Source organism: Tursiops truncatus, chromosome 15, assembly GCF_011762595.2.
Source record: "Tursiops truncatus isolate mTurTru1 chromosome 15, mTurTru1.mat.Y, whole genome shotgun sequence".
Lineage (NCBI taxonomy): Eukaryota > Metazoa > Chordata > Mammalia > Artiodactyla > Delphinidae > Tursiops > Tursiops truncatus.
Window position 1 is genome coordinate 39,520,987 of NC_047048.1, and position 23,502 is coordinate 39,544,488.

General features: G+C 45.2%; 2 protein-coding genes across 2 annotated transcripts in view; both read left to right on the forward strand.

Annotated features, from left to right (window-relative positions):
* Positions 1 to 432: 432 nt before the first annotated feature.
* Positions 433 to 1,897, forward strand: SMIM26 (small integral membrane protein 26). The gene is made up of 2 exons (XM_033839752.2): positions 433 to 591; positions 1,571 to 1,897. Exons 1-2 carry the CDS (start codon positions 474 to 476, stop codon positions 1,735 to 1,737), a joined length of 285 nt encoding a protein of 94 aa, XP_033695643.1. The 5' UTR covers positions 433 to 473; the 3' UTR covers positions 1,738 to 1,897.
* A 7,516-nt stretch (positions 1,898 to 9,413) lies between these two features.
* The window catches only part of DTD1 (D-aminoacyl-tRNA deacylase 1), a 108,045-nt gene continuing 93,956 nt past the window's right edge, over positions 9,414 to 23,502 (forward strand). Inside the window, exons 1-3 of the mRNA XM_019927543.3 lie at positions 9,414 to 9,545; positions 14,744 to 14,834; positions 16,532 to 16,767. Of these exons, the coding sequence (XP_019783102.1) occupies positions 9,503 to 9,545; positions 14,744 to 14,834; positions 16,532 to 16,767 (370 nt within the window). The 5' untranslated portion in view covers positions 9,414 to 9,502. The remainder of the gene's footprint in view (positions 9,546 to 14,743; positions 14,835 to 16,531; positions 16,768 to 23,502) is intronic.

Genomic DNA, 23,502 nt, shown 5'->3' on the forward strand with positions numbered 1-23,502 from the left:
AGGCAGAGAAGAATGGGACCCACAGCCTAGTGGAGGGGCTAATTCAGACGTAGAGGGACCCACGCGCACCAGACAGGCCTCCAGGCAGGAAGATGGGGAAGATGACTTGCGGGTCGTAGACGGGGTATCCTCGCAAACCTGAGAGCTGGAGGAGGGAAGGAATTAAGTTTAACAAGGGCCACCTAAAGCCTGTGTAAGGCAGGACTTTGCAAGTGGGAGGTTTGCCTGAGAGAAAGTGTCATTGGGGCCCGTCACGTGGGAGGCAAGATCGTCTCCGGACCCCAGGCGCCCGACCCGAGTGCGTTGCCCAGCGCGACGTCCGGACTACACGCTCCAGGATGCATCGGGGCCGGCGCAGGAAGCGGCCAGCCCGGAGCGGCTCCCCATTGGAGGCGGCGGCGGCGGTGACGCGCCCACCGGAAGGCCCGCCTCCGCCCTGGGACTCGGAGGAGTGAGGTATTCCCGGCGGCGTCATGCGTCCGGAAAGGGCCCTGTCTTGGTACCGGCGGATGTCTATGCTGTACGGACTGGGCGCCTGGACCCTGCTGGGCTCCTTGTTTTTGTATAATCAGCGAAAGAGCAAGCCTCCAGGTACGGCTCTCGGGCGGGACCTCTGGGGGACGCGCGGCCTTGCGTGGGGCGTGTCCGGGGGGTCGCAGAAGTGGCTTCGCTGTGCCGCGCGAAGAGACCGGGAGCGGTGCTTAGAGCCGCGCGTTATCGTGGAATCTGCCAGCAACGACCTTTTAGAGCCTCTTCCCCGAACCTTGCTGGTTTATTGAGCGAGGCCGCCCGTATCCTCAGAATTTGAAGAATCCGTGAGATTCCAGGTGGAATTTCAAAGACCCTGGATGGTGGTTTAAAGAGGCGATGCTTCTGTAACTTCAGCCCTGCTTTGGTCGCATGGTCGCCTTTGCCGACCAAACGATTTCGCTGACTTACACCAGCGAAGGAGTACTGAAATCTTACCAGTTGCTGGGAGGAAAAGGAAATCCCGCAGCTTTCAAAAATGTTCTGGAAATCTGTGGCTTCGTCTAGAGTAGGGACTGGCTGGGGCTGAAGGGGAGGAGCTGGTGGGGGAGCGACTGCTACAAAATAAGGGGTTTCCTTTTGTGGATGAAAATATTCTACACTTTATTTTGGTGCTGGTCGCACAGATCTCAAGATACTAAAAACTGAATTACATTTTAAATGAGTTAATTGTATAATAAGTATTATCTCAGTAAAGCTTTTTATGTAAAAACTGTGCTGAAGATTACATTTGGTGCTGAAGATCACCAATGGCCTGAAAGTGCACATGTCAGTGTTAAGCATTTTAAAACATTTATCTCTGTAGTGGTCATTTAAAAAAATTATTTACATTTTCTTTTTTACAGAAAGAAAACAATGTCAGGAACCTGATGGGGGTGGGGGTAATTCTTACCTTAGTTTATTTTATTTCAAAGACTTTACTAATAATTCTAATGACTGCTGCCTAAATTAAAAGTTAGTGATCAACTATACTTCAATTAAAAAATAAAGTAAGATAAAATGAAAGTTAGTGATGCAGCTGTTACTTTTTTTTTTTTTTAAGGTGGTGAAGTAGAACAAAAGAATGTCTCAACAAATGAACTGTCTGAACCCCGGAAAGGGTTTTATGTGGAAACGGTTGTCACATATAGAGACAATTTTGTTCCAATTACTGCCAGGATCGTCAACTATTTGAAATCATGGACTGGTGGCCCCGGACCAAAATCATGATGGACGGCTGAATTCTAAAAACAGGACTTTGGTTCAGCATATAAATTTGAGAGATACTGTGATTTCCACTTTCTCTTTGTGAAAAGTGTATACATTTAATTTTGCTGTAAAATAGAATCACTAATAATATGCAATAAATATTTCCTTGAAGAAAAGTAAATTTGCATATTCAGGAGGTGTCCTTCTATACTCACAGGAGTAAAAGATTGAAGTGAAATGTCGTATTGAGCTTCCATAAGCTTGGTTTTCTGAAATTAGTTCATGTAACTTTATATTCCTTTCATGTTGCTGTCAGACATAGCTTTTGTGGTCCCTTTAAGCAAATCTCCGTGTTCAGTTTGGGACTTAGAGCAGCCCTTTGGGCACTAGTGGGTGCTTGGTAAGTATGTTGTGAATTATATTATAACTCCTGGATTAAATAGACTCGATCTGTTCTTTAGGAGCTGTACAGATACCCTCATTCTTTCGGCAGGAGTGGATTAAACCCCAATGGTGGCTACCAGTATTCTAGAGATAGGGGATACAAAGTGAGGACAGCAGGGTTCCTGCCGTTGAGTGCTGCAGTGTTCTCTCCGCTGGGCTTGTTTGGTTGCAAGTAACAAACCCACATAAGTACGATTAAATCAGAAAGAGATGTTTATTAAAAATGTGTGTGGACAGGGAATCACCTGGCGGTCCAATGGTTAGGACTCGGTGCTTTTGCTGCTGTGGGTGTGGGTGCAATCCCAGGTCGGGGAACTAAGATCCCACAAGCTATGCAGCGTGGCCAAAAACAACAAAAAACCAGTATAGACAGCTCAGAATTCAAACAGAGTATGCTGAGGTCTTCGGAGGGCCTGGCAGCAGGAACCGGAATGTAGCCACTCACTGAGCCTGCCTGGGGACTGTCTGCCTTGTTGCCTTTCTCACTGCACACGTTTTGTCCCCGTTATTTCTGTAGTAACATCACTTTGCAGCTACAGCGTCAAAGTCTGATCAGCTTCTTCCCAAGCCAGAGTTTGTCTTCCACTCCTGTGAGAGTCACTTCCCTGTGTATCGGATCCTTTCCTGTGGATCACTGAGTCCTGCCTCAGTTAGTAAGAAACTAGCATTCGTTGCCCATTTGGGTAGTGTTTCTTGTGCGCAGCTATTTGGGACCCTGTGAGGACTAGGGATTCCTGGTAGGACAGGAATGGGACACTTCTGGGTTCCTGCTATAGTACTGTCACCTTCAAACCTTTGCCTTGATTTCTCCTTGGTGTCAGTTCTACCTTGTGGGTGGCCTGAGCAGTGCTTTGGGGGCAGTCAACCTAAGTGACAGAGGCTCCAAGATGGCAAGTAGCAGCTTCAGATGTCAGCAGCAGAGGCTCCTCACTGGACATCAGAGGTCAAGAATGGCTCAGTGCCAGTGGGGTGGGCACCCTGGTGGACACCTGTGATGGGCATCAGACGTGCAAGAAGCAGCACACGATGGTGGAAGGGAATTTCTGAATGGCTTCCCAGAGCAGCCTGCTTCTCATCACTCTCCTTGGAATCTCAGTTTCATGCCTGGCCTCCGGCTGCCAGGGAGATTGGGAAAGTGCGTTTCTGGCTTCCGCATCAGGGATGTGTTGACCCTCAAAGTGGGGCATCTCCTAGATATAGGAAGGATGATCACAGCATGCTGGGCAAGTAGATACCAGGACAAATGTCCACTCCAGGCAGCAAGCCAGACTTTCATCGGGAGGCACTAAGATACCTGCCTCTGTAGGTCACTTTCCCCAGAGAAGGTTTCTCTACCCGGGGGTGGATGCCTGGCTGTAGGAATTCTGGGAGCTGAGTGTGTGTGTGTGTGTGTGTGTGTGTGTGTGTGTGTGTGTGTGTGTGTGTGTGTGTGTGTGTGTGTGTGTGTGTGTGTGTGTGTGTGTGTGTGTGTGTGTGTGTGTGTGTGTGTGTATTCCTTCTTGTTTAAAAACACTTCAACTCCAAACAGCCTGGAGCTTCAACAATTCCCGTAGTTCTGCTGAATCTTGGCTTAAATAGGCCTTTGTGGACTAATCTAACAACCAAAATATAATTTAAAGTGTTCTTCTGGGAGAAGGTTTTCAGAATTCCAAACGTCTATCTTGCAGGTGCAGTTGGAACACGGTCTGTTCAGAAGTTGGGAATCACCCATTGAAGGAGAGTTTGTAGGATTGGAAATAAGTTTCCCGAAATTCTGAGGTCTGGTAGTATTTAGAGGGAGTGGGTTTTCTTTTTCTTTTTTATAAGATGTATGTATCTCCGGGGCGTGCGTCCCCTTCCTGACATCCGTCCAGCTGGAGGAGCCATCGGGGACCATTCAGATGAAAAGGACTCCTGAGAGATAGTGGAGCAACAAGAGAAGAGGAATTGGGTTTTCCGGCCCTGTGGAGTACCACACAGCCCAGGGCTTTAGAGAGAAAGAATCAACTTCTACGTAGTTTAAGCCATTGTGACTTTGGGTCTCTGCTACAGTTGATGTAACTGTAAGCAAATCACATCTCCCTATTCATTTCTTTTTAAAAATGGTACCTAACTTTTCATGATAGAAAAATCTCCTGTGTTTTCTGAGCTTTGGTTTCTTTTGAAGAAGAGGTATAATATCTAGCCTGTCTACTAATAGGGTTGTGACTGTCAAATGAGAAAGTGTTTGTACACGCATGATTATTCTTAGGAATAGAATGTCTTAGCTACTCCTGGAAATGAGGCGTGAAAGGCCGTCTTTCTGGTGATAAATGCAGTCTGCTTCTGTCGTCCTCCAGCCGCTTTGCTTTCTTTCTTGTGGCTCCCCAGGGAGTTACCTCGTCACAACTGGCCTGTCTGAAAACAGGGCTTCCATGGGTAGTAACTTGCTTCTTCAGCACAGCAGGTTAGCAGCGTGTATCAACATGGAAAATGGCACATCCTGCGGTCCGGCAATCTCACTTTCAAGAATTTGGGAGATTCCTGAAAAGATTTAGGAAGATGCCTCTTCAACATCCCTCGTTCAGCATGGCCTCGAGCTGAAACAACCTCTTGGTCGACCGTGCGGATTGCCTTCCCAGCACCCACTGATCCCACTCCTCTTTTATAACAGACCCTGAGCTCACCCCGTCAGGTGCTTCAGGGGGACTGGCCCAGGTCCTGATTGGTCCAAGTCAGTGTTTCTCCAGGGGGCGCTGCAGCCTCCGTGGATGTGACAGTCCATTTTGTGGGCTGCCCCAGGTGTTGCAAGTGCTTTAGCATTTCAAGTTCCTTGGGCACTAAATGCCTGTAACAATCTTCACAGCTTGTGACAGCTTCAGACACCCCTCCCCACACACATTTCCAGTAACCCCTGGGGGGCTCTATGCCCCAGGTGAGAACCTCTTATCTGAACCAGTCAGGAGGAGTAGGTCCCATCTCCCTTGCTAGTGACTGGGTTAAGCATGGTCATGTGATCTCACTCTGGCTAGTGAAACTCGAGGGGCTTCTGGGCAGGGTGTCCCAGCCTCAGAGGAAGCACTAGGAGGCGATAGTCTCCTGTACTTCTGAACATTGTGTCTGGATAGGATGCCCAGTACAGCCACAGCCATACTGTAAATCTATGACCCCCTGTTAGTCAAAAAATCAAGTTCACACCTGTATTCATTCAGCAATGTTATCTGAGCTTCAGGCAGTGTGCTAGAGGCTTAGGATAGAATGGTAAGCACGAGACACTAATAGAGCAAATTATCGGGCACTGGAGTGACTGGAAGTTGCCAGGAAAAAAAAAAAGTCGCCAGAAGATTATGAGGGAAAAACCATAGGATAGCGATGGAGAATAATGGGGAACCAGGACTCTTAACTTTGTGTGGTCAGAGAAGTTCTCTCCGATGAGGAGGCGTTTAAGCTGAAAATGAAAGGAAGGAGGGGAGCGAGATGGACAAAGAATGGGGGAGGAGCATTCGAGGTGGAGGACCAGCAGATGCTGAGGTCCCGAGGTAGCAACAAGTGGATTACCTGAGCAATTTAAAGAAGATCAGAGTCTGGAACGTGAAGACTTTATATTCTAGAAACCACTTTTACGTCTTACGGAGAATGGATTGGGTGAAGACAGAAGTGGCAGTAAGGAGACCACTGAACAGCTGTAGTAGATGCAGGTGAGAGATGACGGGCCATGGAGCAGGATGGCACTGGGGCTGGAGAGAAGAGGGCGTGTGGGGTTCGTTTGGGGGAGTCAGGAGGTTTGTTGATGGACTAGTTACTCAGGGAGAGGGAAAGAGCAATCATGAGTCACTTATGGCTGGAGGAAACAGTGGAGCCATTGATTTGAATCAGGGTGGCCCAGCTGGTGGAGTGTGGGGGGCTTGGGGGGATTGCAATTCAGTCCTGGCACTAACCACCCAGACTTAGCACAGACCCTGCAAGTCTAAGGGCACGTCCCCAAAAGGGCAGCCCTCAGTTCAGATGCCAGGCGCACCTTGGGGGTCGCCAAGCCACCTTTACTTCCGACCAACTGGCTACAAATTTGGGAGTTTTTTTATGACTCCTACAGGTTAGATAACTTACTGCAATGACTCACTGAACTCAAGAAAGCCTTATACTTACAGTTTTATTATAAAGGATACAAATCAGGACTAGCCAAACGAAGGAACACATCAGGCAAGGTCTGTGAAGGTCCCCAACAGAGAGCTTCACTGCTCTCTCGGTGGAACCAGGGTGCAGGTTCCTCACCCATGTGTTCACCAGCCAGGACGCTCTGCTAAGGTTCAGTGTCCACAGCTTTTATTGGGGTTCCATCTCATATGCACAACTGATGGACTCATCTGCTGTGTGACTGAACTCAATCTCCAGCCGCATCCCACCGCCCCTCCTCAAAGTCCCACCCTCTAGCCACATGATTGGTCTTTCTGGTGACCGGCTCCCACCCTGAAATGTTTCATTAGGAACTCCTATCCCTTAGGAAATTCCAAGGATCTTAGAAGCTCCATGCCAGAAACACAGAACAAAGACCAAACTCTTTTTCATACGGAAGGGGTGAAAAGCCTGAATCCCATTTTCAGTCTGTTAATTTGGTTCATGGAAGTGGAGAGGTCAGGAAGGCATTTGGAAGTACAAGCACAGAGGATGTGTTGGGAATGGAAATGAAAATGTGCGAGTCAATAGCACAAGGTGGAATTCAAAAACATGAGGAGAGTGGCGATTTAGAGGGCAAAGGAGAGCGTGCAGAGGGAAGGAGGCACCGCAAGAGGGGCTGCTGGGTGCTTCTGCCTCCTGATACTGACCTTTTCGAGCTCAACAAATATGTAAAAAGAATCCTGGTGTTTTGGTATATTTTTAAAACGTTTTATTTTTGAAATAAGTTACCTTCACTTATAGCCCAAGTGGTCAACATTTTACTTTGCTTTATCACTCTCTTTATTTTCTCTGTATATATCATTCTTCACTAGATCTGAAAGTTGCAGATATGTTGTCCCTTTACCCCTAAGTACATGTGTGTATTTCCTAAAAACAAGGATGTTCTCTTACATAAAAATCAGGAAATTAATATTGGTTCAATGCCATTATCAAATCCAGCAGTTCTCAAAGCGTTCTCTGAGATCCTCCTTAGAGGAGCTGAGATTTCCACCTATTTTTATAATAATATATAGACAATATTTGACTTTTTCATTCCTATTCTTTCAAGAGTGTACAATGGGGTTTTCAGAGGCTTCATGGTAAGTCATGATCTCATTGCTCTAATGTCAGTATATAATGGATTTATTATTGTCATTTAAAAAATTATCATAAGTCAATATTTAACAATTTTTCTAGGTTGTAATTTCTAGTACAAGTAAAAATCTTAAGATATAAGCTATTTGGGGTGTTCAATAATTTTTAAGAATGTAAAGGGGTCTTGAGATCAAAATGTTTTGAGATATGTTGATTTGATGCAAATTTAAACAAAAATATTTACCAATTGTCCCAATATGCACTTCTTTCTTTTTATTTTTTTCTGGCTAGGATAAAACTCAGTTCATGCATCACATTTAGTTTTCCTGTCTCTTTAAAAGTCCCCTTTAATTTGGAACAGTTCTTCAGACTTTCTTTTTCTTGACATTTTTGAAGGATCCTTCTAGTTATTTTGTAGAGTGTTCCTTAATTTAGGCTTGCCTGATGTTTCTTCATGATTGGATTCAGAGTCTACATTTTTGGCAGAAATACCACAAAAGTGACATGGTGTCTTTCTTGGTGCAATATCAGAAGTATATCATGTTTGTTTATCTCATTACTGGTGATGCTATCTTTGGCAATTTAGTGTGCAGTATTTAACGCTCAAGTATATTAGTATAGTCTTTTCTGGCCAAATGACTCTTCCTTGTTCTCCATTTGAAGCTTTTTCTTGTAGGAGAGGAAAAAGGTTTTCTCACTCTCTTGAGGTCCCTGGCTGGGTCTGAAAATTAAAGTGACAAAGACAGATGAACAAGAGAAAAGCATACAAATTTATTTAAGTTTTACATGACGTGAGAGCCTTCATAAGGAGATGAAGACCCAAAGAAACGGACCTGTGTAATTTCTGTTGTTAGGTTTGACGAAGCATGAGTAGTCATGGAGGAACATGATAGGTTAAGGAATATGAGGTAGGCAGAGTAAACTGGGGGAAATTTAGCAAGGCCTGTTGGTTCAGATTCTTCTTGGTGTGCTTTTGTCTTTGGAGATAAGGCTGCTCCCTCCCTCCCAGTACAGATAGGGCACCTCTCACATTTATGACCTGTTTCAGGACAGAAGGGTGGGGACCTGGGACCCTCTACCTGAACGCTTGCACCTGGACAAACATTTCTTACAGCAACCGATACAAAGAAACTATAAGAGACTGCAGATAACTGCACCCATGCGCAGTCACAGGGGCAGTTATGAACAATAAGACACAAAAAGGCCACAAACCAACTGCCATTTCTGAGGTGCCAGGAGGAAAAGCAGGGTAGAGCAGACCCAAGTTTGGTTCGGGAACATCCTCAACTCCCTCCCTCTACACCCACCAGCACTATTAGGCTGTAAGAAGAAGACACACTGAGAAGGGCTTGTTTTTAGCAGTGATAATAATTTGTTAGGGTAATACTTGTACAGTCCTTTGCAGATTTCTAACACTTTTGCACAGTATATATTATTCAAATCTTCTAACAAGTCTGGGAGAGGGGCCAAGTATCAGTATTAGAGGAGGAATTACAATTACAGAATCACATATCTGCGCACTGCCAGGACGCGGCTAGGTCAAATGAATACCTAAACAGTTAAATGGCTATTTTAGGCAGCAGATACTCTCCTGTCTGGTTTCTGAGGAGTTACAGAGGCAGGAAAACAAGGGAAAAAGAATTTGGGAGAATCTGGGGGCAGAAGGGTGGAAACATGGAAGGAGGCACACGATTAGGATTAGTATTCAGGACAAAGCTGGGATTCAGGGATGACTGTCTCTCAGGCCGGGGTTTGTGAAAAGAAACTGGGGCAGAAACTACTGTCTGGGCACCAGTGAGTCGGGCTGGGGTGTGGGGACGGGGAAGGGGGTTGCGGGACTCCAGCGTCCGGGCGGGGCTCATCTAGCTGTACGGGGGACATGACCAAGAGTGGGCGGGGCCGGACCTAGAGCGGGCGGGGCCTCTCGCGGGGGCGGGGCCACACCGAGGGCTCAGATGGGCGGGACCAACCTGTGGTGGGCGTGGCCGACGTGGGCGGGCCGTCGACTCGTGGGTTCAGGGGGTCGGAGCGCGCTTCCAGGTGTCCCCGGCAGAGGGCGCGGGCAGCTGCGCAGCCCGCGGAGTCCCGAGGCCGGAAGCCGCGCGGCGCCGCCCCGCTCGCCCCAGCCGTCGCCATGAAGGCCGTGGTGCAGCGCGTCACCCGGGCCAGCGTCACAGGTCAGTCGGGCGGGGCCGGGCCGGGCTGGTCGCCCCCGGGCCGCCGCCGGCCACGCGCGAGCCCGGCCCCCGCCGCCCCGAGTCCCCGCCGTCCCGGGGCGCCGTCCACGGGCTGCAGGGTCTACGCTTAGTGTCGCGGTGACCGCGCCTCGTCGTCTTCTGCAGCGTTTCCTTTAGTCCGGAGCGCAGGTGGCCTCCCGCATCCCCCGAGCGTCCCCCGAGCATCCCCCGGCCCGCCCTTCCACGCGGTGTTAAACAGACGACGCGTGGGAGCGTTTCCGGGGCACACACCCCTTCCCCAGCCTTCTGCCCCGCGTCTCCCTTTCTTGCCGGTTTTCTCCGTGTCCCGGTTCACCTGGAGCTTGACTCCCCTAAGGTGCCCGCTCGTGACAGGTGCTCGTAGGGGTGGGTTCTGACCGTGTCTGCCCACGTGACCCGGGTGGGAACCCAGGGGATCCAGGATGAGATGTTTCTCTTTTCCACCAGTTTCATGTGAACCGAGCCACGCAACCATCAGTCATGGCTTGAACACTGCGGTCTAGTTTGAACATCAGGGGTCCAGATGATTAATAGGTAGAAGGAAGTCCTTTTAAAAGCTCAAGCCAAGATAAGCAGAAATAGAGACACAGAGGTAGAGAACAAACGAATGGACACCAAGGGTGAAGGGGTGGGTGGGATGGATTGGGAGATGGGGATTGACATATATACACCTACACTATTGATACTATGTATAAAATAGATAACTAATGAGAGCCTACTGTACAGCACAGGGAACTCTACTCAGTGCTCTGTGGTGACCTAAATGGGAAGGAAATCTAAAAAAGAGGGGATATATATACACATATAGCTGATTCACTTTGCTGTACAGCAGAAACTAACACAACATTGTAAAGCAACTATACTCCAATTTAAAAAAAACCTCGAGTGAAGATAGTATAGATGTTAAAATTTTTTTGAATGATTAACTTTACATTGTCTTCTAGTCTTTCCTATTTTTATTGGCAGAATTCTAATATTGTTTCAGTTCAAGTAGTTCTAGATATCCTTTCCTTCAAGCCTATACCAAATGTGTGTTTCTATGTCCAGGAGAGTATAAATCTAAGAACGAAACAACAAAATCCCCTAAAGAAACAATCAAACTCAGTAAAACCATATATTTAGATCCGAGATTCTACTTTTCAGTCCTGGCTAATGATTTCTAAGCTGTTCTGATAAGTGATTTTGGATATCGTCCTGGAGTAATAGGGAATAGTATAGCTCTGGGATTTATGAAATTTTAAAACAAAGTGGGCTTTTTTTTTTAGTATTTTAGTTAATATGTAACTTCACTAAAACTGGGAAAATTCATAGATGAAAAGATTTTCTTGCTTTTTTTGAGAAGAATCTTGCAGCCTGCCCTATGTGGTCATGATGGCCAGTGAACAGACTTTGGAGAATGTAAGTTTTGATCAGAATGGAGAACTCTCCATTGTGCTGATCTGGAATATCAAAAACACATTTCTGTGAGATTAGCTGAATAGTTTGAATGATCTTACTTTACTATTTAAGTTGTATGCTTTTAGTTAAAAACAAATTAACTGTCTGAAGGTGTTAATAAGATGGAATTCTCCCACGGTGCTGGAGGAAACTTTGAGTTAGCCTTGCCTTCTACTTGTATTGTAATGGGGAGAGGTTTTCTGATTCCTTTAGAATGTGACTGACAGGCTTCACTTCCATGTGGCCTTTCTCGAATGGCATTTTATTTCAAAGGTTCTAAAATGTCACTTCCAGTTTTATAGGTGGGACAGTATTAAGAGTCACATATTACGTGGCAGGCTCACTTGATGAGCTTGGTCAGGCACATTTGATGCCTTAGCATGGTTATTATGATAATCTAATTTTAAAAGCTTTATGACAGAACACTTCAAACATATTCATGTGGTTACACACATGGAATAGTACAATAACCCCCATGTCCATCACTCAGCTTTATAAGCCGAAATCTGAATAGAATCATAGAATGTTGGGAAGAGATTGGTTGGGTTTGAATGCGTTAATTTGTGAGCTGGTGAATTCTTCTCAAAGAGGAAGTCTTGGGTGATGCCACTATACGTGGCATCAAATAAACATTGACCAAATAGCTCAGGTCTCTTCTAGCCCTGTGACCTTTTGTCTAAAATGGTGATTCTCAAGTTTTTCCCCTTGGAAATCCATTTGTCTATAATAAAACATCCCTTTAACCTCCTAATTCTTCTGCCTGAAGGAGGGACAAAACTTCTCCAAAATAAGAGAGCGAATTGTGTCATCTCAAGGCTTTGGTGCATAATTCATTTCTTATTAGGATAATACCACATTATAAAAATATTGAAACTGTTCAAATATGATTTGAATCACTTCAAATAGTGATTCTATTTTTGAGAATCTATTCTAAGAAGATAATCCTAATTATAGAAGAAGCTTTAGAGGGGTGAACAGGTGGAGCACACAGGATCCTTAGGGCAGTGAAACTACTCTGTACGATACTGTCATGGTGGATACGTGTCATTACATTTGTCCAAACAGATAGAATGTCCAACACCAAGAGTGAGCTGTGGTAAACTGTGGACTTGGAGTGATAATGAGGTGTCAGTGTAGGTTCATCATTTGGAACAAATGTACCATCTGGAGGGGGACGTTGATAGTGGGGAGACTGCATGTGGGGCTGAGGGTATATGGGAAATCTCTGTGCCCTCTGTTCAGTTTTGCTGTGAACCTAAAACTACTCTATACATGAAAGTATATTTAAAAAACCCCAAAACTTTAGTGTATAAAGATTTTCACCACAGTGTTACTTATTGAAGTGAAAAATTTTAAAACAAGCCATTTATCCAGCCAAACAGGATGGTTAGTCCATCCATGGATGGAATGCAAATGTTCCACTGGATGGGCTGCAACTATTAAAAGCTGCTTAGGAAAAAGCTCATAATGTGGAAAAATCCTTGTGAGATGTTAAAAAAGATGAGACACAAAAATTTATACACAATATTACTATGGTAGTTGAGAACAAATATGAAGTAAAATCTGTGAATAGAGGAAATATCAGAAGGAAATCAGTAACATACTGAAGTGCTTCTCTTCAGTTGTTCTTTTTGCTTTCCTGTTTCTTTTATTTTTTAAAGTTTTTCTATACTGCATGTGCATTACTTTTAATGGTGGACATAGTTCAACCATCATTCTTTTTTAAGTTTTTAAAATATACCCTGGGGAAAATTTTAAAAATATCTTGATATTATAAGAAAATAATATTGACTTACTTAAAGAACAAATAGAGCCACAGTTTTCTAAAGCACTGCAAACAGGCAAGCAACCCCAGTTGTTTACTGCTTATGTCAGGATAGCTGATTTCTGTTTCAGATTTGAGTCAGTGGCTCAAAGGATAGTAAATCACTCATAGTCCATTATAAAAAAAGCAGCACAGAAGGAAATACTAAAATACTTGTGTTTTCTTAATCATAAAACTAAGAGAAGTTAAGCTTTAATAAGAATTATTTCAGGGACTTCCCTGGTGGTCTAGCGATAAGACTCTGTGGTCCCAATGCAGGGGGTTTGGGTTCGATCCATGGTCAGGGAACTAGATCCCGCATGGTGCAACTAAGATCCTGCGTGGCGCAACCAAGATCCTGCGTGCCGCAGCTAAGACCGGCTCAGCCAAAGTAAATAAATCAGTAAATGTTCTTTAAAAAAGAGTTATTTCAGGAACAAACTGATGCTCGTGCTCGCCTCGTGTCTGTCAGATGGTCCCTTGTCAGACACCTGCAGGGAGAGGGTTTCTCACTCTTCCCTTAGTTTGCAGGATGTGGCAACATGGAACAGTCTGTGATGCCTTGTTGGGTATATTTGTAAATATTATTACCTAGCAGAAGCAAATAACAAGAAAATGGCAGAGTTGACCTTTCTCCTGATTGGAACATTAGGTCAGTATACGATAAAATAACCAAACATCAGTAATCAATGAGCTTTGGCAAAAAGTTGGCCAAAAAAATTGAAAATTATGAAGATCAACATTTGAAATATGGATTTAGTTTCACCACCATAATGATGTGTCTTGACCTAAGTACTGTGCCAGCACTGAGATACTGTCTAGTGGTAGTAGAGTGTACATTTGACGCTAAATACCTATGCAAATGTTTGGAATAGGAATCTATGTTCAAAGAATTTTTTTTATGCATGGGGTGCATCGCTCAAAATGATTTGGAGGTCATTGGCTTAGAATGCAACCTTAGTAATAAACTGGCAAATAATAGAAGTTTGCTGACTTGAAGTTTAACTTTTATTTCTTTAAAAGTTTATTCATTTATTTTTAATTAATTAATTAATATTTTATTTTTGGCCGTGCTGGGTCTTCGTTGCTGTGTGCAGGCTTTCTCTAGTTGCAGCAAGCGGGAGCTACTCTTCGTTGTGGTGCGCAGGCTTCTCATTGCGGTGGCTTCTCTTGTTGCCGAGCACAGGCTCTAGGCGTGCAGGCTCAGTAGCTGTGGCTCACGGGCTCTAGAGCACAGGTTCAGTAGTCGTGGCGCACAGGCTTAGTTGCTCCGTGGCACGTGGGATCTTCCCAGACTAGGGCTCAAACCCGTGTACCCTGCGTTGGCAGGCGGATTCTTAACCACTGTGCCACCAGGGAAGCCCCTGGAAGCTTAACTTTTAAACTGTGTTTTTTATGTATGATATATTTATCTTTTCTGCAGTAAGTAGAGAAATCATTTCTTTATTTTTATGACATAAATGTTTTCCATTGTGCATTGTGTATTATGTTATCAGGTTTGCTGATTTCCAAGAAGAGCAGGCATCTCCTTTTTGAGAATTACCATAGCTGAGCTGGATTCTCTGGGGAGAAAAACTTTTGTTGTTACAGACGGGCAAACTCATAGAAAGTTTCAGGGGTCTCAACCAAGGTAGCACAGATGAAAACGTGGCCTGAAAATCCCGCGTAATGGTTGTTCACTTTACAACTCATTCATTCCAAATGTAAAGTCAGAATGGACAAAGTATGATTATCATACTGCATCGACGTAACCCCTTTCACGTTTCAGTACCTACTGACTTTGGCAAAGAAGTTACGAGAAGTATGTGTGATGTTCAAACTTTCCTGTGGATGCTCATGTGTGCTTCACGGCACCTGTTTGCTTTTCCCTTTTGTTTCATTTCCCTTTTGTCTCTTTTCCCTTTTGTTTCCTTTCCAGTTGGTGGAGAACAGATAAGTGCCATTGGACGGGGCATCTGTGTGTTGCTGGGTATTTCCCTGGAAGATACGCAGAAGGAACTGGAGCACATGTAAGAGGCGGATTTCCACGTCACTGCCTTTCTAGTGGGACATGTGCTGGTCATCTGGCTGGCTGGCTAGCTATTTAAATAAATTATACATATATATATATATATATGGAACTTCCATAGTATTTTGCTCCTATAAAGTGAGACTCTGTCAGTTTTACCCATGTCCCTTTTGAGGCAGTGTGGTTATTTCTGTGTCACAGATGGGGAGAGCGAGGAAGAGCCATCACCCAGTAAGTCAGCGACAGGGCAGGACCACAACTTAGCCTCTGTCCCTATTTGCTGCTGCAGCCTTGAACCATTCCCTTGGTGTGAAAACCAAGCCTCTTTTCATAGGAATGTGTTATGTTTTCAGTTTGAGCAGTATGATCTGGGCACTGTTTACACATGTTAAGAATGCCCAGTTGTTCACCGTTCACAATAGGATCTGGAGCTCAGAGAGGTTACATTACCTGCCGAAGGTCATGCACACGTCCTTAGCAAAAAGCCTCACTCCAGGTTAGAACCTAGGCCGCCTGGCCTGGAAGCCAGTGCTCTTTTTACTAAGGTGGGAGGTTTGTCATTGCTCTTGGCCCTTAGTACAGGCAGCCTCCCCTCCTCATGTTCACTCTCCCCCGCACCACTTCGCACATGTACTTCAGATGCTTGGATCCATTTTCTCTGCCCCTGGTGCCCAGAGCCTACATGTGACGGTTGCCCAGTTGTCCCTTTTGTATTAGGTTGAAAACCAGACTTGGAACCAAGCTCCCGCTGAGGTGTTGATGACTAGTTCAATAACACTCACGGATGTTGGTATTTTAAAAGCTGTCCCCTGGATTCGCAAAGAGGGAGCGAAGTGGTGTAGTGGTTAAAAGCTGGGGGACTGGTCTGAATCTCTCCGTGGCGCTGACAAAATGGAGAGCTAGTACCTAACTTGGTTAAGAGCAATGACTCAGCATAAGGCAGACCCGCTGTGGAGAAGGGGTGATGAATAGCGCCCACCGCAGAGGGTTCCCATGTAAGGTGTCGGCGAATGAGTATTTGTTCAGGCTTTGAACATGTCTTCAACATCATCCAGAAAGGTGGCTTCAAATGGTGGAATTGCACCTTTCACGGAGGTAGTTCTTTGTCATTCGTCTCAAGTCTGATCTTATAAATGCTACCTGGTCCTCCTCCTTGCCAGGGTGGCTGTCCTTTGTCATCCACGTGTATAGGGAAAGCCCCGCTGGGGCATAAGGAGCATGTGACATAGTTGTCAAGGTGTCTTTCCCCAGATCGTTTTGCATATCTGCAATGACCATGAGTTTTCTCCAGGGTATTTGCTGAATTGTTCATTTTGAGAAGTTCCAAGAAACGGTATAAAAGCGGGGCATCATTTATTCCAGTGTAAAGATGGAATTCTGTAAAAAATCAGAATTGAGCCCATGTTTTGACACATCCGGTTCCCACCGGAAGCTGCTGTGAATTGGAGGGGCTGACAAAAAAAAAAAAAAAAGCAAATCGCCCATCAACGCTAAGAGGTGGGACTATTATTACCCCTATTACAGATGCAGAAACTGAGTTACAGAGTAGAAAGTAACTTGCCTGTGGTCACCCCTGCTGTAAGTGATGGAGCCAGCACAGTGTCCCTAGTCAGCAGGGTACTTGTGACATCTGGGGGTGTGGGTGTGTCTGGGGGGCTTATGATTCTTCAGGTAGCGCTCACCCCTGTTTTCCCCCAGGGTCCGGAAGATCTTAAACCTGCGTGTGTTTGAGGATGAAGGTGGGAAACACTGGTCGAAGAGCGTGATGGACAAACAGTACGAGGTGCTGTGCATCAGCCAGTTCACCCTGCAGTGCGTCCTCAAGGGGAACAAGCCCGATTTCCACCTGGCGATGCCCTCAGAGCAGGCGGAGGGCTTCTACAACGGCTTCCTGGAGCAGCTACGCAAGGCATACCGGCCGGAGCTTGTCAAAGGTAGGCGGGAGCCCAGCACCCAGGAGGGCGTCCCCTGGACACTTCCTGGCAGGGGAAAGGCAATCTGCAGATGCAACATTTCCTTTTCCAGAAAGTTCACTGTTTACGCTTATTACTGTCTTAAAACAGCATAAGGGCCGCTGCCGCCGCCGCTCTTGTGCGTGTCCTCTGAATGCCCCAGTACCGTTTACCCTTCTTTATTCTTCTGTCCACATTTGGAATGTTTAGCAACCCAGCAGTGTGCTTGATATAGTGGTGGTTCATTTCGGTTGCTTATCCTGCCCAACAGAGAAATACACCTGCCAGACGCCAGTGGGAGCCATGTGTCATTTTAAATTTCTAGGAGCCATATTAAAAAAAAGAAAAAGAAACAAGTGAAATTAATTTTAAAACTGTAATTCATTTAGCCCAGGATATCCACAATATTCTGATTTCACCCTGTCGTCAGTGTAAAGAGTTATTAATGAGGTAACTCACGTTCCTTCTTCTTACTGAGGTCTTTCATTCTCACAGTGCATCTCGATTCAGACCAGCCACATGTCCAGCGCCTGGTGGCCGTGTGTGGCCCTCGGCTGTCATTTGGACAGTGTAGGCTTAACGGCTTGTCTCGGGGACTGCCAGCCTAGCCTGACTGATCAAGATTAAGCCTAGAAAACGCCTGAGAAGCGTGGGCCTGGTTTGTGGGAGGATTATGAATCGGAACTCATGAATCTTCTCAAGAGGGGGTGTTTCTAGTCTGTTTTCATGTTCCTAGTGTGCTTTTCCTTCAGAGTTACTGGGAAGCGTTTTGAGCCTCCTTTGGTGACGCACCTCAGGGTGTGAACTTGCTCAGCAGGATGTCTGCTTCCGAGTCTGACTGCGGCTGCTCCTGCTGCTGTCGGACTCTCGTAGCTGTTGAGTAGTTGTTAATAGTTGACTCTGTAGTGTTTCCTACACTTTAACTTTCTCTCAGTGGGTTTGACAAACCCAGGTCCCTTTGTTATCGGGCCTGTTTTCAACCGTAAGTAATAAAAGTCACGACATGACTTTGGAGCTCTGTAGCAGAGCCCCACATCTCTGAGGGTCGTCAGCTCCTCAGGTGGCTCTGTGTTCTGAGGAGTGATGTTCCAGCCCCCACTGGTATTTCCTTTCTTTTTATTCTCCTCTTACTTGTGTCAGGTGTCCATTTGCCAGCAGGACAAATGGATTCTATGTGATCAGGACCCTCCCGCCTTAAATCAAATCCTGCTCTTTACTTGGGTCCTGGTAGAGCAGAATATATTCGCTTCTTCTGGGAGCATCGAAGTTTAGAACTCCATTGACACGTCCGATCGTGGATGTCCACTGGGGTCCTCTGTCCGTCGTGGCTTTGCTGCAAACAAGGTTCTTCCCAGAATTAGCCATTAAGTCAAGTGCTTTGAATAATAATTTTTCTTGGTTGAGACAAGGATTAATGCTGCCAGCATTGCCTTCTCTGCTTGATGTTTATAGAATCATCCCATTTCTGAGTAATCTCAGACATACTTGGGGATGCACTGAAGTCCTTTGAAGGATGAGCAGAAGGAATATCATGAAAGGCTTCCCTGGTGGTGCAATGGTTAAGAATCCACGTGCCAGTTCAGGGGACACGGATTCGAGCCCAGGTCCGGGAAGATCCCACATGCCGCAGAGCAACTAAGCCCATGTGCCACAACTACTGAGCCTGTGCTCTAGAGCCCACGTGCCGCAACTACTGAAGCCTGCATGCCTAGAGCCCGTGCTCTGCAACAAGAGAAGCCACCGCAATGAGAAGCCCGCACACCGCAACGGAGAGTAGCCCCCGCTCGCCGCAACTAGAGAAAGCCTGCGCGCAGCAACGAAGACCCAACACAGCCAAAAATAAACCAATTTATGTATAAAAAAAGGAATATCATGAAAGCACAGGTGAGGGCCCTTTCCATGGGAGAACAGTGATGGTCGTGAAGGAATGCTTGAGTGAAAACAAAACCACTTTCGTCTAAAGCCTTAAAGAGGAGCGTTTTATTATTCAGTGCTTTGTGTTCCTAAAAACACCTTTTACGTTTTGGAAAAAATCTGTATTCCATCCAGGTAATTATATGAAGTGCCTGAAGCAATGTACTGCAAACAGTATAATTTTATAATGGATCAGAATTTAAGCTCATGGGATATGATACCTCTGGTCATTTTGATGAAAAATCAACATGAATTATGCCACGGGTTTTCATCAGAATTTATTTTCTGCTCCTTTGGGCTTTCAGAGGCACTGCAGTGATTTCCCAGGGCCTCACTCACTCTTCGCCTTTTATCTCCTTTATGGTCTCTAGTGGAACCAAGTGCAGGGAGCGTGTTTTACGTGCTTGCTGTCTTTTGGTAAATTTTGAGATTCTGGCTTCCAGCTCCGGTACGGAAAGCCCTCTGTGACCTGGAGGGAAGATGGAACACAAACTGCTAAATACGTTTTCTTTCTTTTAGGATTTTCAGGACCTCTTTAGTGACTTTAAGACTTAAAGGAGTTTAATTCGAAAATTAAAACATTTAACCCTAACCCTAAAAAATTTTAAAAACTTTCCAGTTTTATTGAGGTATAATTGACCTCTAACACTCCATTAGTTTTAGTTGTACAACATGGTGATTTGATATACACATATATTGTGAAATGATCACCACGATAAGTTAACAGCCATCACCTCACGTGGGTTGACAGTTAAGGTAAGGATGCTGTACCTCACATCCCCAGAACTTAGTTATCTTCTAACTGGAAGATTGTACCTTTTGTACCTGCACCCTCCAACTTTGGCAACCACGAGTCTCTTCTCTGTATTTATGGGTTTGTTTTTTTTTAGGTTTTGTAATATAAGTAAAATCAGACAGTGTCTTTCTTTGTCTAACTTTTTTCACTCAGTGTAAAGCCCTCACGGTCCATCCATGTTGTCACGAACGGCAGGATCTCCTCCTTTTGTGGCTGACTGGTATCCCACTGTGTGGCTAGACCACATCCTCTTTATCCTTTCATCACCAGTGGACATTTAGGTTGCTTCCATGTCTTGGCTGTTAGTTTAATTAGACATTAATTTTCACTCCCTTCCTCTTTAATGACTGAAACTTTATTTCAAATGTGTATTTAATTTGCTTCTCTTACTTGTTGTTAAGGGCTGGATGGAGGGTGTAAACTCTTCCTATTTCCCCCGCTGAAAGATTCAGACTTTTCTTTTTATCCTGAGTTATTTCAAGTCTTTGGACAGTGACAACAGTGAAAGGATTTTCTTTCTGCCTATACCTGTATCTTCTTTATTATTATTATTATTTTTGTGGTACGCGGGCCTCTCACTGTTGTGGCCTCTCCCGTTGCGGAGCACAGGCTCCGGACGCACAGGCTTAGCGGCATGGCTCACAGGCCCAGCCGCTCCACGGCATGTGGGATCTTCCCGGACCAGGGCACGAACCCGCGTCCCCTGCATCGGCAGGCGGACTCTCAACCACTGTGCCACCAGGGAAGCCCACCCCTAGCTATTCTTAATTGTTATTTTTCTATATGCATTTTAAAATCAGCTTGTCTAGTTCCAGAAAATAATCTGTTATTTTTATTTGATTTGCATTAAATTTATAAATTCATAATGCCTTTGTTTCATGATAATAATTACTCTTAGCATATTTCCTTACCTCCCTTAACTGTTTTTTGGGACAAACTGCAGCCCTGGCAGGACGCCAGCCCTCAGCCTACCCTGGGCCCGTGCAGCTGAATGTGGCTGGAGAACATCCACATCAACTGGCCTCACGGTCATGACCTTGACCTGCAAGGTGGCTCAGCAATTGTGATACATCGGCCTGTTCATCCACTCGACTGTTCTCTCTCCTGAAAGCTCCATCCTCACCTTAGCTATTGACCTTACTTCCCATTTTCCTGAGAAAACGGAAGCACTCAGAAGAGAACTTCCAGAATTCCGTCTGCTCCACCTGCTGGCATCTGCACCAGGAACCAGCCTGCCTTCCTTCGAGGTGGCTGACCCCATGCTCTCACCTGTGCAGGGACTGAGCAGGGACGTTCTTCTGCCCCCTCTTCTGTCTCTGAGTCAGTTTTGCTCCCCCATGCCCAGACCATCCCCACCAGCTTGCAGATCTGCTGTTGGTCCTCCCATCATGGAGACAGCCTGTCAGCCCCACCTCCAGCTCCTGCCCCAGTTCTCTGCTTCACTTGACTGCATGGTCTGTGGAGGGCTGTCTGCCCCCATCCCACTCCAGTCCGCCTTTGCCCCTCTCACTGCTGTAGCTGCTCTTGGCAAGGCACCATGCCCTCCACTTGGCCAGGTTAGTTCTCATCCTCAGCTCAGCGGCCCATCAGCAGGTTTAGTCCTGTTGCTTCCTCCCTCCTCTGTGGGACAGTAGTCCTTCACTGGGCGTTTAGGACTCCGCACTCTCCTGCTTTTCCTCCTGCTTCACCAATTGCCCCTTCTCAGTTCTTGGTTACTTCTTCCTACTTCCTCGGCTTTGTAACATTAGAGGGCTCTGGCCTTTGAACTTTTCTCATATACACTGGGCCCTTGGGCATCTTGTCCAATGGCTTTTAAAAGCCATCTAGGGAATTCTCTGGTGTTCCAGGACTCCACACTTCCATTGCAGGGGGCACAGGTTTGATCTCTGGTCAGGGAACTAGGATCCTTCAAGCCGCATAAAAAATAAAATAAAATAAAAAAATAAAATAAAATAAAATAAAATAAAATAAAAAAATTAAATTCTTAAAAGCCGTCCATGTGCTGGTGACTCCTGAATTTCTCTTCCAGCCTGGACCTCCCCAGCCTTTTTGTTGCTTTTCGTTTTGCCATGCTGCACGGCTTGAGGGGGTCTTGGTTCCTAGGCTGGGGATTGGGCCTGAGCTCCTATACTGGGAGCACTGAGTCCAAACCTCTGGACTAACAGAGAACCTCAGACCCCAGAGAATCTTAATCGGTGTGAGCTCTCTCAGAGGTCCTCATCTCGGCACCAAGACCTGGCTCTGCCCAACTGACTGCAAACACCACTGCTGGGTGCCTCAGGCCAAACAACCAACAACACAGGAACACAGCCCCACCCATCAAAAAAAATGAGATGACAAAAAATATGTTACAGATGAAGGAGCAAGGTAAAAACCTACAAGATCAAATAAATGAAGAGGAAATAGGCAATCTACCTGAAAAATCAGAGTAAGGATAGTAAACAAGATCCAAAATCTCGGAAATAGAATGGGGGCATGGATCGAGAAAATACAAGAAATGTTTAACAGGGACCTAGAAGAACTAAAGAACAAACAAATAGTGATGAACAACACAATAACTGAAATGAAAAATACACTAGAAGGAATCAATAGCAGAATAACTGAGGCAGAAGGACAAATAAGTAAGCTGGAAGATAGAATGGTGGAAATAACTACTGAGGAGCAGAATAAAGAAGAAGAATGAAAAGAAATGAGGACAGTCTCAGAGACCTCTGGGACAACATTAAACGCACCAACATTCAGATTATAGGGGTCCCAGAAGGAAAAGAGAAAGAGAAAGGATCTGAGAAAATATTTGAAGAGATTACATTCAGAAACCTAACATGGGACAGGAAATAGTCACCCACAAGTCCAGGAAGCTCAGAGAGGCCCATATGGATAACCCCAAGGAGAAACATGCCGAGACACATATTAATCAAACTAACAAAAATTAAATTCAAAGAAAAAATATTAAAAGCAACAAAGGAGACAAGCCTCTTAGATAGCCTCATCCACCAGAGGGCAGACAGCAGAAGCAAGAAGAACTACAATCCTGCAGCCTGTGGAACAAAAACCACATTCACAGAACGATAGACAAGATGAAAAGTCAGAGGGTCTATGTAGCAGATGAAGGAACAAGATAAAACCCCAGAAAAACAACTAAATGAAGTGGAGATAGGCAACCTTCCAGAAAAAGAATTCAGAATAATGAGAGTGAAGATGATCCTGGACCTTGGGAAAAGAATGGAGGCAAAGATCGAGAAGATGCAAGAAATGTTTAACAAAGACCTAGAAGAATTAAAGAACAAACAGATGAACAATACAATAACTGAAATGAAAACTACACTAGAAGGAATCCATAGCAGAATAACTGAGGCAGAAGAACGGATAAGTGACCTGGAAGACAGAATGATGGAACTCACTGCTGGGGAACAGAATAAAGAAAAAAGAATGAAAAGGAATGAAGACAGCCTAAGAGACCTCTGGGACAACATTAAATGCAACAACATTCGCATTATAGGGGTCCCAGAAGGAGAAGAGAGAGAGAAAGAACGCAAGAAAATATTTGAAGAGATTATAGTCGAAAACTTCCCTAACACGGGAAAGGAAATAGCCACCCAAGTCCAGGAAGCGCAGCGAGTCCCATACAGGATAAAGCCAAGGAGAAACATGCCGAGACACATAGTAATCAAATCGGCAAAAATTAAAGACAAAGAAAACTTATTGAAAGCAGCAAGGGAAAAACGACAAATAACATACAAGGGAACTCCCATAAGGTTAACAGCTGATTTCTCAGCAGAAACCCTACAAGCCCGAAGGGAGTGGCATGATACACTGAAAGTGATGAAAGGGAAGAACCTACAACCAAGATTACTCTACCTGGCAAGGATCTCATTCAAATTCGATGGAGAAATCAAAAGCTTTACAGACAAGCAAAAGCTAAGAGAATTCAGCACCACCAAACCAGCTCTACAACAAATGCTAAAGGAACTTCTCTAAGTGGGAAACACAAGAGAAGAAAAGGACCT